We start from the raw sequence: 13342 nt of genomic DNA on the forward strand, positions 1-13342 counted from the left end.
CAAAGGAATGAAAAGAACTCAAAGATTAAGCAACGTGTTACCAATATTGTTGCAGACCGTAACAAGAAAGGCGGTGATTCTCTGAGGAAGCAACATACGTGGAATACCTTTCATTCTTGAACGGTTTTGGAGGAAAGTAGTTGGCAATTGGGTCCTCCCAAACACATATTTCACTTCTAAAGTGCTCGAACTCTTTAGTAATCAAGAACATAAGCTAAAAAATTTTCTTCAAATATCTTTTTATTCATTTGAAATAAAATATTTTAGTTTAAGTTAATAATTAAACATAATTTAAAGAATATATTTCGCAGTATAACGCGGATTTTAAATCTAGTAATTTTAATTATAACTAGAAATGTACAAAACAAAATTCCATCAAGCAGACAAGGAATTATCAGCCAATACGCCCAAAAATTCAATTTGTTTTCTTTAAAAAAGCTAATTGATTTGCTTAAGAAAATACTCAAAGATAAGAAAGATTTTTTCAAAAAAGGATTATGGATAAGAAAGATTTGACAGAAAGAACAAGAAAACACTATGACTGTGATTTTAATTGATATTCCGTACAATAGTATCTCAGTTCTATATAAAAATAATACTTGGGTTCATCTTTACGGATAGATCCTTTTATTCATCTTTTTTATTTTAAACAATCGGAATTCACTACATAATAAAAAATTAAATTCATTTAATTATTATATCTAATCTCTAACAACTATTTTATAAATCCAAACCGATATATAATCTCGTTTAATTATAAAATCTAAACTCTAATTCTCCTTTGTAAACCCAAACCGCCATTTAAACTCGTTTAATCGTAAAAAATCTAAATTCTAATCGTACTTTATAAATCTAAACCGATATTTAATCTCGTTTAGTTATAAAATTTAAATCCGTTTATAAACTCAAACCGATATTTAACTTCGTTTAATCATAAATCTAAGCCCTAACCCTTTCTAATAAACCCAAACCGATACATAATTTTGTTTTAGTGGTAAATTAGATTTTATAATTAAATGAATTTTTTATATTATTATTAGGTGGCAGATTCTGATTGGCTGAAATAAAGAAGGTGGATATAAGGTTTACTCATAGGAGTGAATCCAAGTATTTTTCAAAAGTTATCAATCACATAAATTTATAATATTGTGATTTATGTTGAAATAATTAGCCATTTCAATAAAAAAAATTCATATTGTTCTATTCTAATATAGTTACATTATATTTTTATCACTTTATTCTGCTTATCTATTTTATTGTTTACTATTGTTCATTTCTTCAGTACCACCAATCAGCTGAGAAAAGCTGAAAATAACACAAATATATTTTGAAGGAAAAAAAAGGGTTAAAATGTTGGGCCTTTGTAAGATACAAGCTATATGCCCACTATAGGCCCAGGTAAGTTAATTACTCATACTCGAATTTTAATAACTAACCATAAAAATAAGTTAAAAGTTATGTGTTGCCGCCGTTCACGTGGACAGCACGTGGCAGCCCAGATTCAAAACGGAACAAAAGTTAATACTTCATACGACGATCAAATACAACAAAAAAAATATAATAAAATTCAATTCCATAAAAATTGTTTTTTTTCTTCTTCTGACTGAAAAATCTTCCTCAGATCGTTCATCTTCCAAGCGGAAGCGTCTCCTTCAATCACCGTCGACGCCTCCGACACTCTCCCTTCGTTCTTTGATTGAATGGTATCTCGAAATTTCGATCATTTATCAAATCGCTGTTGATTGCATGAAGCTTCTTATACCTTTTGTTCTAGGGTTTTGTTGGCTTGTTGTTCTCTTATTCCCATCTCTCAATTTTTTCAAAGTTGCGAAATTCAAGTCTCGATTTTGTTGAATTCTATCTTCTTACGTTTCTGGGTTTTGCTTGTTTCTTGTTACTGAATCCTTTCGTGGAGTATTAAGAGTCAAAATTGCTGAAATCGTATTGAATTTTGTATTTCTGTGTCTATGTTTTTGGTCTTGGTTCGATAGAAATGGATTATGTAGTTGTAATTCATCACTAACAAACGGATTTTGAATAGGGAATTGAAGACATGCATTCAAAATCTGACAGTGGGAACAAGATTGATTCAGAGGTTCATGGTACATTATCGTCGTCTATAAATAGTTTAAACCCTTGGCATCGTGCTGCTGCTGCCTGCAATGCAAATTCTTGTGTGGAAGCTGGAGATAAATCTTCTAAGTCAATAGCATTAGCATTGGAATCAAACGGCTCGAAGTCACCATCAAATAGAGAGGATAATGTTAATAAAGAATCACAAGTCACAACGTCTCCCCAGTCAGGTGCACTGATTTGTTCTCTTGGTGCTACACTTTGCGGATTTTCTTATAGGTGTTTGCAATTCTCCTAACCAAGTGTTGTTGGTTTATTTTGATATGCAGCTGGAAGTGATAAAAATCAAGAATCTCTGCATCCTGGCATCACACAACCTCCTCCTCACCCTCAACTTGTTGGCCCGACAGTTGTAACTTCCCAATATATTTTTGATCTAGCTGATAAATATCAATTCTTATGGTTGCTTACAAGTTCTATTTTTTCGGTTATGAATCATGCAGGGATGGGCATCCTCAAATCCATACCAGGATCCATATTATGCAGGAGTGATGGGAGCCTATGGACATCATCCCTTGGTATATGACTTTGTTTCCAATTCCAAACTATTTATAAGCTTTCCTAATGCCTCAACTAATTTTCTCTGTTAAGACGATATAACCATGTGACATGTTTGGATGCCATGATTCATGACTGCTATTGTGTTGTGAAGCATGATAGTGCATGTTTAAATATTCTATTAGCTGTAGGTGTTTTGAAGTCTAGCATGAATATAATTGCCTTACAGTGTTCCTTATATATATATGAGTTATGATTTAAAGCAGCTTATTGGAGATATTGAGAAGATGCATTTAGTTAACGACAGGGTTCTATGGCTCTTCTTATCTTTTTGTAGCTTCCATGTGACTTTCTGATAAATAACACTTTCTTTATCAGGGTTTTGTTCCATATGGTGGGATGCCTCATTCAAGAATGCAACTGCCTCCTGAGATGGCACAAGAACCAGTTTTTGTGAATGCTAAACAGTACCAGGCGATTCTGAGGCGAAGGCAGGCACGCGCCAAGGCAGAGCTAGAGAAGAAGCTAATAAAATCCAGAAAGGTGAATTGCGTGTTACCATGGATATTATTAGTTTCTTGAGAGCTCTGATCGAAATGTGAACGCATCACACTGCTTAATGCATCTTTTTTTTTGTTTGCTTGCTCCACAGCCTTATCTCCATGAATCTCGGCATCAACATGCTATGAGGAGGCCAAGGGGTACTGGAGGACGGTTTGCAAAGAAAACCAACACCGAAGCTTCACCGCGCAAAGCTGAAGAAAAGAGCAATGGTCGTGTTACTCAGTCCCCGACGTCATCTAATTCTGATCAAGGTGAAGCTTGGAATGTTGAGTACAGAACACCTCAGGGCGATGAGATGCAGAGCTCAGCTTATAAGAGAAGGGAAGAAGGAGAGTGTTCAGGGCAGCAATGGAACAGCCTTTCCACAAACCATCCTTCTCAAGCTCGCCTAGCCATTAAATGACCCCACAAGGCGGCAATTCATTCTTGGCTTTCTCTTTGTTGGCTTATTTGGTAGCAGCCATGGAAGAGTTTTTTCTCTCGTTTCTTTTTCTTCTTATTTTGTACAAATACTTTTTGTAGTTTTGTGTGCCTTTTTTTTTTCTTCAGTTTGGAATACTTCAAATGTTGCTGCTTTTCATTGTCAACTCTCTCTTTAGTAAACAATTAGCAAGTGATAGAGCATTTGTCTGAGACTTTTAAGTTTCGAATACAAAACTGTGATTTAGAGCTAAATTCCAGATTGTGTCAAAATGAAAAAGAGTAATGGAGTACCACAAAATCTTTCAAGACTTTCTTATAAGAACTCACCTCGTCTTGGTCACTTAAGCTGACTTATTGTTACAATGAACTTTCGTTTCTATATTTTGTTTTTTTATGTTTTTAGATCAGAGTCAGTCCAACCTTCAGCTTCCTCCTCGCCTTGAGTTTCCTCTAGGTCCTCGCCTTGTGTTTCGTCTAGGACGACCTCTTCAGTCTGGTCGGAACCTGCTGAATCTGAGGAGTTGTTTGCCACATCTGTGATGTTGACAGGTTGCTGATTCTCCATTAAACCAGAAAGTGCTAGCTTTGGTGACCACTCAAGGACATCATCAATGATGTTGGACATCCTTCTTTGGTACCTGTATGAACAAAACTCAGCACAATTCACCTCTACTGCAACCAAATCCAAAACTCAAACTTGAAGCGATTAGATATGATTCTACTAGGCAGCAAAACAGTTTTGGTTTAAAGCGGTTTAAGCGATATTTAAAGGTGGATGAGAAAGGACAAAGGAGTGTATACCTGGCCCGAGCAGCTTCATCAGGGGCATGGCGCCTAAGCAGCATGACAACAACAATAGCCACTACTGTGTAGAAAAGTCGAGATGTCCACTTGGGCGGTTCTTCCTCGTCTTTCTTTGGCCAGAAACGGAACAGTTCCTTCAATGTGGCTTCCTCGGCTAGAATGTTGGGGAAGAACCAGACACGCTTTCCCAAAAGAATCCACATAGCACCGAAAGCAACTGCTCTCACTGCAAGAGGTAATCAAGAAGGACTAATCTCAGTATAAACCAAGTTATAACTATATGACTATATGACCCCCTTCAATTAAGTAGCTATAGCTAGTAAATCATTGCATAGTGGTAATTTGTTATTCTTACAATTCTCAATGGTAAAAGAAAATTAGATGTAGAGCCAATAACACTCCCAAGAAAGTGACTTTTGAAGGTGCAATTACACAAGAAAAACATATCAAACAGATTACATGTGTAGAGCTTACCGAAAAGCAAGGAGAGAATCATCAAAAGAATGCCCGCGCATGAGTAGAGTACAATTAGTTTGCAACGGTGTGGGTACACAGGAAACAAACAAATTGCAAGAGTCAATACAGGCCAGAAGAAGGACAAAAGTGTTTGCCATAGAGGATGCCGTTTTTCGAACGTCCATGCAAAAAAGGCATCATTTTCAGAGAAAGATTGATCATCCTGCATAAAAAAAGAGAAAAATGAAATCCAAGCCCTGATATACTTGCACTAATGAATGCATATCTTACTCAAAATAAAACAAAACAAGAACCAAAGAGAATGATGGTGAAAGTGTTGAATTAATTGTGTAGTAAAGAGTATACTTAGAAAATATGACAAGACAACAAGTTCAACAGCAATTTTCTCTAAGAAAAGAACAGTATTGTATATGAAGCAACCCCAAAATCAACTTACACGGAAAATCTCCAAATGAGCTGGCCAAGTAGAGAGCTTTTTCTTCCCGGGTCGAAGAGTTTTTGTAACACGATCACAGCGAACCAAAAGGTTCTTTCCCAACAAAACATTGGCAATATCATCTGTATCAAGGTCTTTATCTTCTTCCAGAATCTCTTTAAACTCAGGATTATTCTTCATGAAGCTCACAAAATCTTTCCCTCTGAAATATTCGACTCGTGCTTGCTCCATAACAGCCCATCTAGATTCCAATCCCTTGTGGTCTCTAACTTTCTCAGCAAACAACTGAAAACTATCCTTCTTCACAGCTTGCTTCTAGTAAAGTAAAAATAAGAATAAGCATTTGGACAGCTAAATGCAAATATCAAAAGGATCATCATTTAACATTACCAAGGCCCAAAAAATCAAATTCTCGCCACACAAGTGATTCAATTAACATTTCAGAGATTATAATTCACAAGTCACACAACCAAAACAGTAAAATGTGCTCAAAATCCAAAAGAAAACTAGTGTTCACGCACATTTATGAGCATTCACATACAATTAGCAAAAACTAACTATGAAAAAGGCCTGCAAATCATGCAATCGCAGGTCAAATGCTCCATCAGAGACCAAAACAGATCAAACAAAAGGAAACGTAACCTAAGAACAAAATTTTATAAAAGAGATTAGAGAGAAATGAGAGTAAGAGAGCAAACCCTAGGTTGAGCATCAGAACCAGAATCTCTAACGGAGGTAGATGCAGATCCCGATGATCGTTTAAACCTCTTCTTCTCGGCTCCGACCGGCTTCTTCATCTCTCTCCCTCTTCTTCCGAGTCGGAGAGTTTTTTTCGATTTTTCTTTTACAGATCCAATGTTTTTTGTTTTGTTATAACAAAAAAAAAAATTCTGGTAAACCCGTAGAATTCAGATTGCAAACCCGGTTTATATTAGAGATGGATTACCACAATCTCCGGTTAACTTACTTAGATTTATTACCAAAAGTTATTAAAATTAGGATAGACTAACTTTAAAAGTATTATGCAATTTCATTTTTTCACATTTTAAGATTAATGTTTGACTAACATTTATAGATTTACCTTATAAAAAGAACTATAAAACTTGAAATTATATAGGATCTTTACAACTATAAAAAGTCTAGAAATCAGATCTTTTAATATTACTACTTTCTTTTTCATTTTATCGTACGCTATATAAGCATTCGAAAATATTTTTAATTTTTTTTCATTAAAAATGATAATGTAAATTTTATGATTAGCAAGTTTTTAACCTATGCATTTTTATGTAATTTTTAGTCTTTTATAGTTAGCAAATTTTTTAACTTATGTATTTTTTTAATGGTGAACGATTTTACATACGACTTTATAATTAACATCTCTATCTGCATTGCACAAATTTACAGTTGACGGTTTTATCTATATTACACTCACGATTAACAACTTTACCTTTAATAGAAGGATCTATGACGATCAACTCAATATGCGCTATACTAGAGATCTTTAGTAAGCTTGCCTTCGTCAATATGCGAAATTTGTATTTTACGGAATCAAATCTCATATATGGTAGGTATACAATCACCTAATTAAGCTTTGGTCAAACACAATTTTAATTCTAAAATAAATTTCCCCCAACAAAAGTTAACATGTTTATTCATGATTGAGAAATTGTGTTTGATCTAGTAGGGGTTGATTTCTAGAAAATACAAGTTATGCATATTAACTGGAAGCAAGTTTTCTAAAAAAAAATTAGCGTAGTGCATGTAAGATTATTTGTTGTGACAATATATGTTAACGATAAATAGTCTATCATTAATGTGGTACACGTAAAAACGTCTCTAATCGATATATGTAGTACGGATAGAATTTTCTATTGTAAAATTGTTCGATATGCTCGTCTTAATACTAAATCCACAATTATGTTATACTACAAAGAGTTGGATTTGCTCGTCTTATATATATACTAAAACCATACTTTATATAAAAGATACATAAAAAGAGAAAACGATTTGGCAATTCAATGTTTCAAATTCAAACTATGAAATGCTTAGCTTTCACTTTCTTTATTAGATTTTACCTTTCAACGGGCCAATTCATATCCAAATTATAGACTGCTTCTTTACTTATCATTTTTTCGGATTTCTTATAATTTCTACATAAAGTTACTTTATTTTACAACTTCATCCAAAATTTATCGTAGTTTAGAATTAAAGTGATTGTATACCATAAAATACAAATTTCGTATATTAACGAAGACAAGCTTACCGAAAATCTCTAACATAGTGCATACAAAGTTGATCGTCATAGTTTGTCAGTTAAAAGTAAATTTTTGTAAAATGAAGTTTTAAGATTTTGGACATAGTAAATTTCGCAACTGCAATAGCCAATGTGTTGTGAAGAGACAGCAAAATGAAGGTTGCATATGCATAAGAGAACACAAACAGAAACTCAAGGTCTTTGAAGTAAGTGAAAGAAAAGCTGAAAATCACGCCAAGAAAACTGCCGCCTATATTACAGTCCTCTCCTAAATGAAGAAACACCATGGTTATGGTACAGTGAAAAAACAATGTCATACCAAACGTCATCCACCATAAGGAATTGTCGAAACCAGCAATCCATTTTTTGGAGTTATGTCAAACCGTAAATAACTGCAGTTTGTAGTACAAACTTTGTATTATGGATTTAAGAATGACAATCAGATGAGGGATTGTTTCTCCTACCCTAATATGCTCTATATATGTTCCTCGATATGTATATCATACGAACATTTATTAAAATAAGTATAGACTAACTTTGAAAGTATTATGAAAATTTCATTTTTTCACATTTTAAGATTGATGTTTGACTAACATTTATAGATTTACCTTATAAATAGAATTCCATAACTTCACATTATATAGGATCTTCATGACTAAAAAAATCAACAAATTAGACATTTTAATCTAAGGTCTAATTTTTAAAATATTTTTGATTTTTTTCATTACAAATGATAATGTAATTTTTATGATTTGAAAAAATTTAACTTATGTATCTTTTTATGGTGCACGATTTTATTGACTTATTTATGATTAATTTGTACCACAAAATTTTTACGATTGACGATTTTATTTATACCATGCTCACGATTAAAAATTTATATTGTACGAACTATAACGAACAACTCTATATTGTACTTATACACTATACTAAAAATTTTGGGTAAGTTTGTCATCGTTAATATGCAAAATTTGTATTTTTACCTTTTAACGGGCTAATTCATGTCCAAATTAGGCCTTTTAACGGCCTATACTTTTTGATATGCTTAGCCTTTTTACTTATCCACTCCAAATTCCCAAAAAGCCCTGGGTTTTTCGGATTTTACATTTTCTACAGAGCGGAGAATAACAGAGAAAAAAAAAGAGCAGAGGAAACAAAAGCAAGCAAAAAAGAGTTGCCATGGAAGCTCTTATTGCTCCCACTTCCTTCTTCCTCCCCATCTCCAACTCTTCCTCACACATTATCAATAACAGATTCTTCCCTTCATTTTCTTCTCCCAACTTAAATTTGGGGACTTTTCGGAAAACTTATACCTCCTTGTCATCATCACACATCGTCTACTCCTCTTCTGCAATTTCCGCACCGCCTTCTTCTACTGCTTCTCCTACCCGAAACAGCTATTGGATGGTGTTATTGGATAAACCTCCGCAATGGGTTTCTTCCAAATCAGACATCGTTGATTATTATGTCGAGATTCTTGCGAAAGTACTGGGAAAGTGGGTTCTTTTTCATTCTTCGTTTGTTTCTTTTGAGCCTTGTGCTTTAACCTTTTGATTTCTACTGTTGCTGATTCTGTTGTTTGCAGCGAAAAAGATGCCCAAGTGAGTATATATGATGCTTCCTTTGATACCCATTTCGGGTTTTGTTGTTATATCGACGAAGATGCTTCACGCCAGCTCTCTCGTGAGTAGGATTATATGTTAGCTTAATGCCATTGAAATCACATATTCTGTTTCTATAGTTGGTCATTTAGGTGTTTTAATTGGTTGTCTACGAACTTAGGTTTACCTGGAGTAGTGTCTGTTAGACCTGAAGCGGGTTACAGTTCAGAGAAGAAGAATTATGGTTTTGGGAATCAGACATGTGTTTCATTGTTTGATCATGGGACAGTGAAACATTGGATGGTTCGAATAGATAAGCCAGGAGTTGGGATTGTTACTAAAGCACAGATGGTTGATCATTGTGTTCAATTGCTATCCAAGGTTTTGTGCAAGTAAGTTTCTTGTTTGATTATGCATTAAGGGAAGCTATTTTCTCCTTCAGCTTTGAACAGCATTTTTTGCCTTTTTCTTTGCAGTGAAAAGGATGCACAGATGTGTCTTTATCATGTTTCCTGGCAGTCTGATTTCGGATTTTGTTGTGATCTCGATGAGAATAGTGCCGTGGAGTTAGCTGGTTTGTGAGTTTGTTAAGTGGAAATCAGACAACAATGTTTGTTGACTTGTTCTGAATTAAACTAATCGATGAAGAGATGGTGTTTAATTGATGCAGGCGTACCTGGTGTTCTTGCGGTTGTTCCTGATAACAGTTTCGAGTCACTAAACAAAGACTATGAAGGTCTGTCTTGGATACTGATCTTCAGATTGAAACATTGTGCAACAATATTTTTTAGAATCTTTGCAAACCTTACCTTTAGCTGATTTAATGAGTATCGATGTGTGAATCTCACATTGTAATTATCTTGGCTCTCTTTTCTTTTCCAAAAGGGGATAGTACACAAGCTTCACGAGATCAAGATGATTCAGAGTCTCCTCCCATAAAGACGAAGAAGCTGTTTATAACTGGTATGCTAACACTTGAATTTGTATGCATGCTTTTGGTATAGTGACTTAATCTCCACAGCATTATGAGGAAAACTCATGCTTCTCCCAATTCAATGCCTGCATCTTAAATTCTTAATTTACGAATTAAGTTCATTCAGAAGATAACATTGACTGATAGATCATGTATCTTGTGTTCAGGACTGTCTTTCTACACATCTGAGAAGACATTACGTGCAGCATTTGAAGGGTTTGGTGAACTAGTGGAAGGTATTCATGCTTTGCTATCAAAAATATTATTGGGAAAAAGATAGTTAACCACAGCCTATATAATTTTCATCTGCAGTCAAAATAATTATGGACAAGATATCAAAGAGATCAAAAGGCTATGCCTTTCTAGAGTACACGACAGAGGAAGCCGCAAGCGCTGCACTAAAAGAGATGAATGGAAAGGTAAAGATAGGTTTTCGAGATCCTAGAGTGTCTATTTTACATCTGCTGGAAGTAAAATCTGAACATGAATGTGATAAAGAGAGAGGGAAAAACATGCTTGATTCTCAGATGATGTTTTCTCTGCGCAGATTATTAATGGGTGGATGATAGTAGTAGATGTAGCCAAGACCAAACCATTCAGGCAAAACAGAAGTCAACCGAGTTCGGGGTTCTAGAAACGAATCTTAGGTCATATGAGCATGGGGATTGGAGATGCTTCAGGCCAAGAAAGAAAAGGCATTCAGTGTCATGTTTCAAACTAGATCGAGGCTATAAGAGGGTGTAGAGTGCCAGCTCCAAAATAGAAACATGGCCTCTATCCACATTTTGCTGTAGGAATTGCACTTTCACTCATCTTTTGTAGCTGCCAAATTTATTAGAATTGGCATTATTTTAGCCATTTAGGAACTTGAAACACACAAAAGTTGCTTCTTCTATAAATTAAATGGTGCTAAGAACAAATTTTGCTAAAAACAATTGCGAGTGTTGTATATCTTGTGACTTGTTATTTTTGGTAAGAACTTGAAACATTATTTGTTTGTAGGCCTTGTGAGTTACATACAACAAGATTATGTCTTTCTCAGGTGACTGTTGTGAGGTACATTGCTTACACTCTGAGTCAATTTTGGATCGTTCTGTTTTGTTGTTTTGTCAGCTTGGGAGGATCTGAACATTAATATTTAATTATTGATATTATCAATTTGATCACCAATGTCAATTTATTTGAGTTTACTTCACATTTTCTCAAAGACGAGTATTTTTGAAAGTAATAAATAAACATGATTTGGTCATACTTTATATTAATGGATTCTTGATAATGTTTCATCTACATCTTCACTTTGGAGCAATAATGGCAGCGTTTATCAGCGTTGACTTTCAGAACTGTTTCATCTTCATCTTCCTGTGCCTCTTCTCAATCGTCTGTTACTCTATCTTTTTCAAGAAACCAAAGGACTCACGAGGCTGTAATCTACCTCCCAGCCCTCCGTCTCTTCCAATCATCGGTCATCTTCACCTTCTCCTCTCTTCTCTATCCCACAAGTCTTTACAGAAAATCTCCTCCAAGTATGGACCCCTCCTCCATCTCCGGATTTTTAACGTCCCCATCATCCTTGTTTCGTCTGCCTCAGTGGCTGACGAGGTCTTCAGGGCCCACGATGTGAACGTCTCCTCTCGTGGTGCTGCTGCGATAGATGAGTCCCTCGTGTTTGGATCTTCTGGTGTCGTCTACGCTCCCTACGGAGATTACTTGAAGTTCGTGAAGAAGATCATCGCCACTAAGCTTCTCCGACCTCAGGTGTTGGAACGGTCACGAGGTCTTCGTGCTGAAGAGCTACAACAGTTTTACAACAGAATTCTTGACAAGGCGAGGAAGAATGAGAACGTTGAGATTGGTAAGGAAGCGACGATGCTCATGAACAACATCTTGTGCAGGATGAGCATGGGAAGGAGTTTCTCAGAGGAGAATGGTGAGGCAGAGAGAGTCAGGGGATTGGTGGGTGAATCATATGCCTTGGCGAAGAAGATTTTCTTCGCATCTGTACTGCGAAGACCGCTTAAGAAGCTCGGTATCCCACTATTCAAGAAGGATATAATGGATGTTTCCAACAGATTCGATGAGCTGCTAGAGAAGATTCTTGTGGAACACAAAGAGAAACTGGACGAGGAGCATAAAGATACGGATATGATGGACGTGTTGTTGGCAGCTTATGCAGACGAAAATGCAGAGTATAAGATCACTAGGAATCATATCAAATCGTTTTTTGTGGTAAATGTTCCTCATTATGTCAGATTTCATATGAGGAGGATCCGAACAAAATTTTCTTATAAATGTTGCAGGAGCTTTTCGTGGGAGGCACTGATACCTCGGTGCAAACAACACAATGGACAATGGCCGAGATCATTAATAAGCCTGACGTTCTTGTGAGGCTGAGAGAAGAAATCGATTCCGTTGTAGGGACATCAAGGTTGATTCAAGAAACAGATATACCAAACCTTCCTTATTTGCAAGCGGTGGTTAAGGAAGGACTAAGATTGCACCCACCATTTCCTCTGCTGACGAGGAAGTTTGAAGAAAGGTGTGAGATCAAAGGGTTCTACATTCCGGAGAAGACATTTCTTGTTATTAATGCTTATGCTTGGATGAGAGATCCTGATTCCTGGGAAGATCCTAATGAGTTTAAGCCGGAGAGGTTTCTAGGATCTTCAAGATTAGGACAAGAAGACGAGAGGGACGAAGCTCAGAAGTACATTCCTTTTGGGGGCGGAAGGAGAGGCTGTCCTGGATCTAATCTAGCTTCTATTTTCATAGGAACCGCGATTGGAGTGATGGTTCAGTGCTTTGACTGGGGAATCAAAGGAGATAAGGTCAATATGGAAGAGACTTTTGAAGGACTGACCCTTACCATGGTTCATCCACTTAAGTGCACTCCAGTTCCTCGAACCCAACTTTCTTTTTAACTTGTATTCTTTCGAGTCCCAGCTCCTGACACATAACTCAGGAACCTGTAAGAAGTTTGCTTTCTTCATGTTTGTTGTATTGAAAGTCTAACATTCAGATCAAAGAGACTTTGTATTCCACTATTATACCTTATGTCGTTCCAAAGCCTGTTATGTAATTATATCTTTGGTTTGTAATGCGAGAGAACCTTGTTGAATAGTTGCGATTCTATACAACTTTTGTAGCCAAAATAATCACAACCTTTCCATTTATTTCTTGGT

At 35.8% G+C, this 13342-nt stretch overlaps 4 protein-coding genes across 5 annotated transcripts; 3 read left to right on the plus strand and 1 right to left on the minus strand.

The window, feature by feature from the left end:
- Nucleotides 1-1538: 1538 nt before the first annotated feature.
- Nucleotides 1539-3870, plus strand: LOC9321478 (nuclear transcription factor Y subunit A-9). Of its 2 annotated transcripts, none has more exons than XM_021031939.1 (6): nucleotides 1539-1703; nucleotides 2042-2303; nucleotides 2403-2482; nucleotides 2577-2651; nucleotides 3010-3174; nucleotides 3284-3870. In XM_021031939.1, exons 1-6 carry the CDS (start codon nucleotides 1701-1703, stop codon nucleotides 3596-3598), a joined length of 900 nt encoding a protein of 299 aa, XP_020887598.1. In that variant the 5' UTR covers nucleotides 1539-1700; the 3' UTR covers nucleotides 3599-3870. The 2 variants fall into 2 exon arrangements, with proteins under 2 accessions (XP_020887598.1, XP_002883277.1); XM_002883231.2 differs by having other exon boundaries at nucleotides 1540-1703; nucleotides 2403-2485.
- LOC9319345 lies at nucleotides 3839-6194 on the minus strand. Its single transcript, XM_002885366.2, has 5 exons — nucleotides 6034-6194; nucleotides 5336-5650; nucleotides 4897-5101; nucleotides 4420-4648; nucleotides 3839-4256 (listed from the first exon to the last, which is right to left on the minus strand). The coding sequence occupies exons 1-5, from the start codon at nucleotides 6130-6132 to the stop codon at nucleotides 4010-4012; spliced, it is 1095 nt and encodes a 364-aa protein (XP_002885412.1). The 5' UTR covers nucleotides 6133-6194; the 3' UTR covers nucleotides 3839-4009.
- Nucleotides 6195-8687: 2493 nt separating this feature from the next.
- LOC9321479 lies at nucleotides 8688-11095 on the plus strand. The gene is made up of 9 exons (XM_021032772.1): nucleotides 8688-9085; nucleotides 9175-9272; nucleotides 9372-9582; nucleotides 9667-9764; nucleotides 9861-9926; nucleotides 10076-10153; nucleotides 10331-10399; nucleotides 10476-10582; nucleotides 10711-11095. The coding sequence occupies exons 1-9, from the start codon at nucleotides 8769-8771 to the stop codon at nucleotides 10795-10797; spliced, it is 1131 nt and encodes a 376-aa protein (XP_020888431.1). The 5' UTR covers nucleotides 8688-8768; the 3' UTR covers nucleotides 10798-11095.
- A 142-nt stretch (nucleotides 11096-11237) lies between these two features.
- Nucleotides 11238-13280, plus strand: LOC9319346 (cytochrome P450 705A20). Its single transcript, XM_021032771.1, has 2 exons — nucleotides 11238-12389; nucleotides 12461-13280. Exons 1-2 carry the CDS (start codon nucleotides 11439-11441, stop codon nucleotides 13079-13081), a joined length of 1572 nt encoding a protein of 523 aa, XP_020888430.1. The 5' UTR covers nucleotides 11238-11438; the 3' UTR covers nucleotides 13082-13280.
- Nucleotides 13281-13342: the final 62 nt, after the last annotated feature.

This window comes from Arabidopsis lyrata, assembly GCF_000004255.2.
Source record: "Arabidopsis lyrata subsp. lyrata unplaced genomic scaffold ARALYscaffold_3, whole genome shotgun sequence".
Lineage (NCBI taxonomy): Eukaryota > Viridiplantae > Streptophyta > Magnoliopsida > Brassicales > Brassicaceae > Arabidopsis > Arabidopsis lyrata.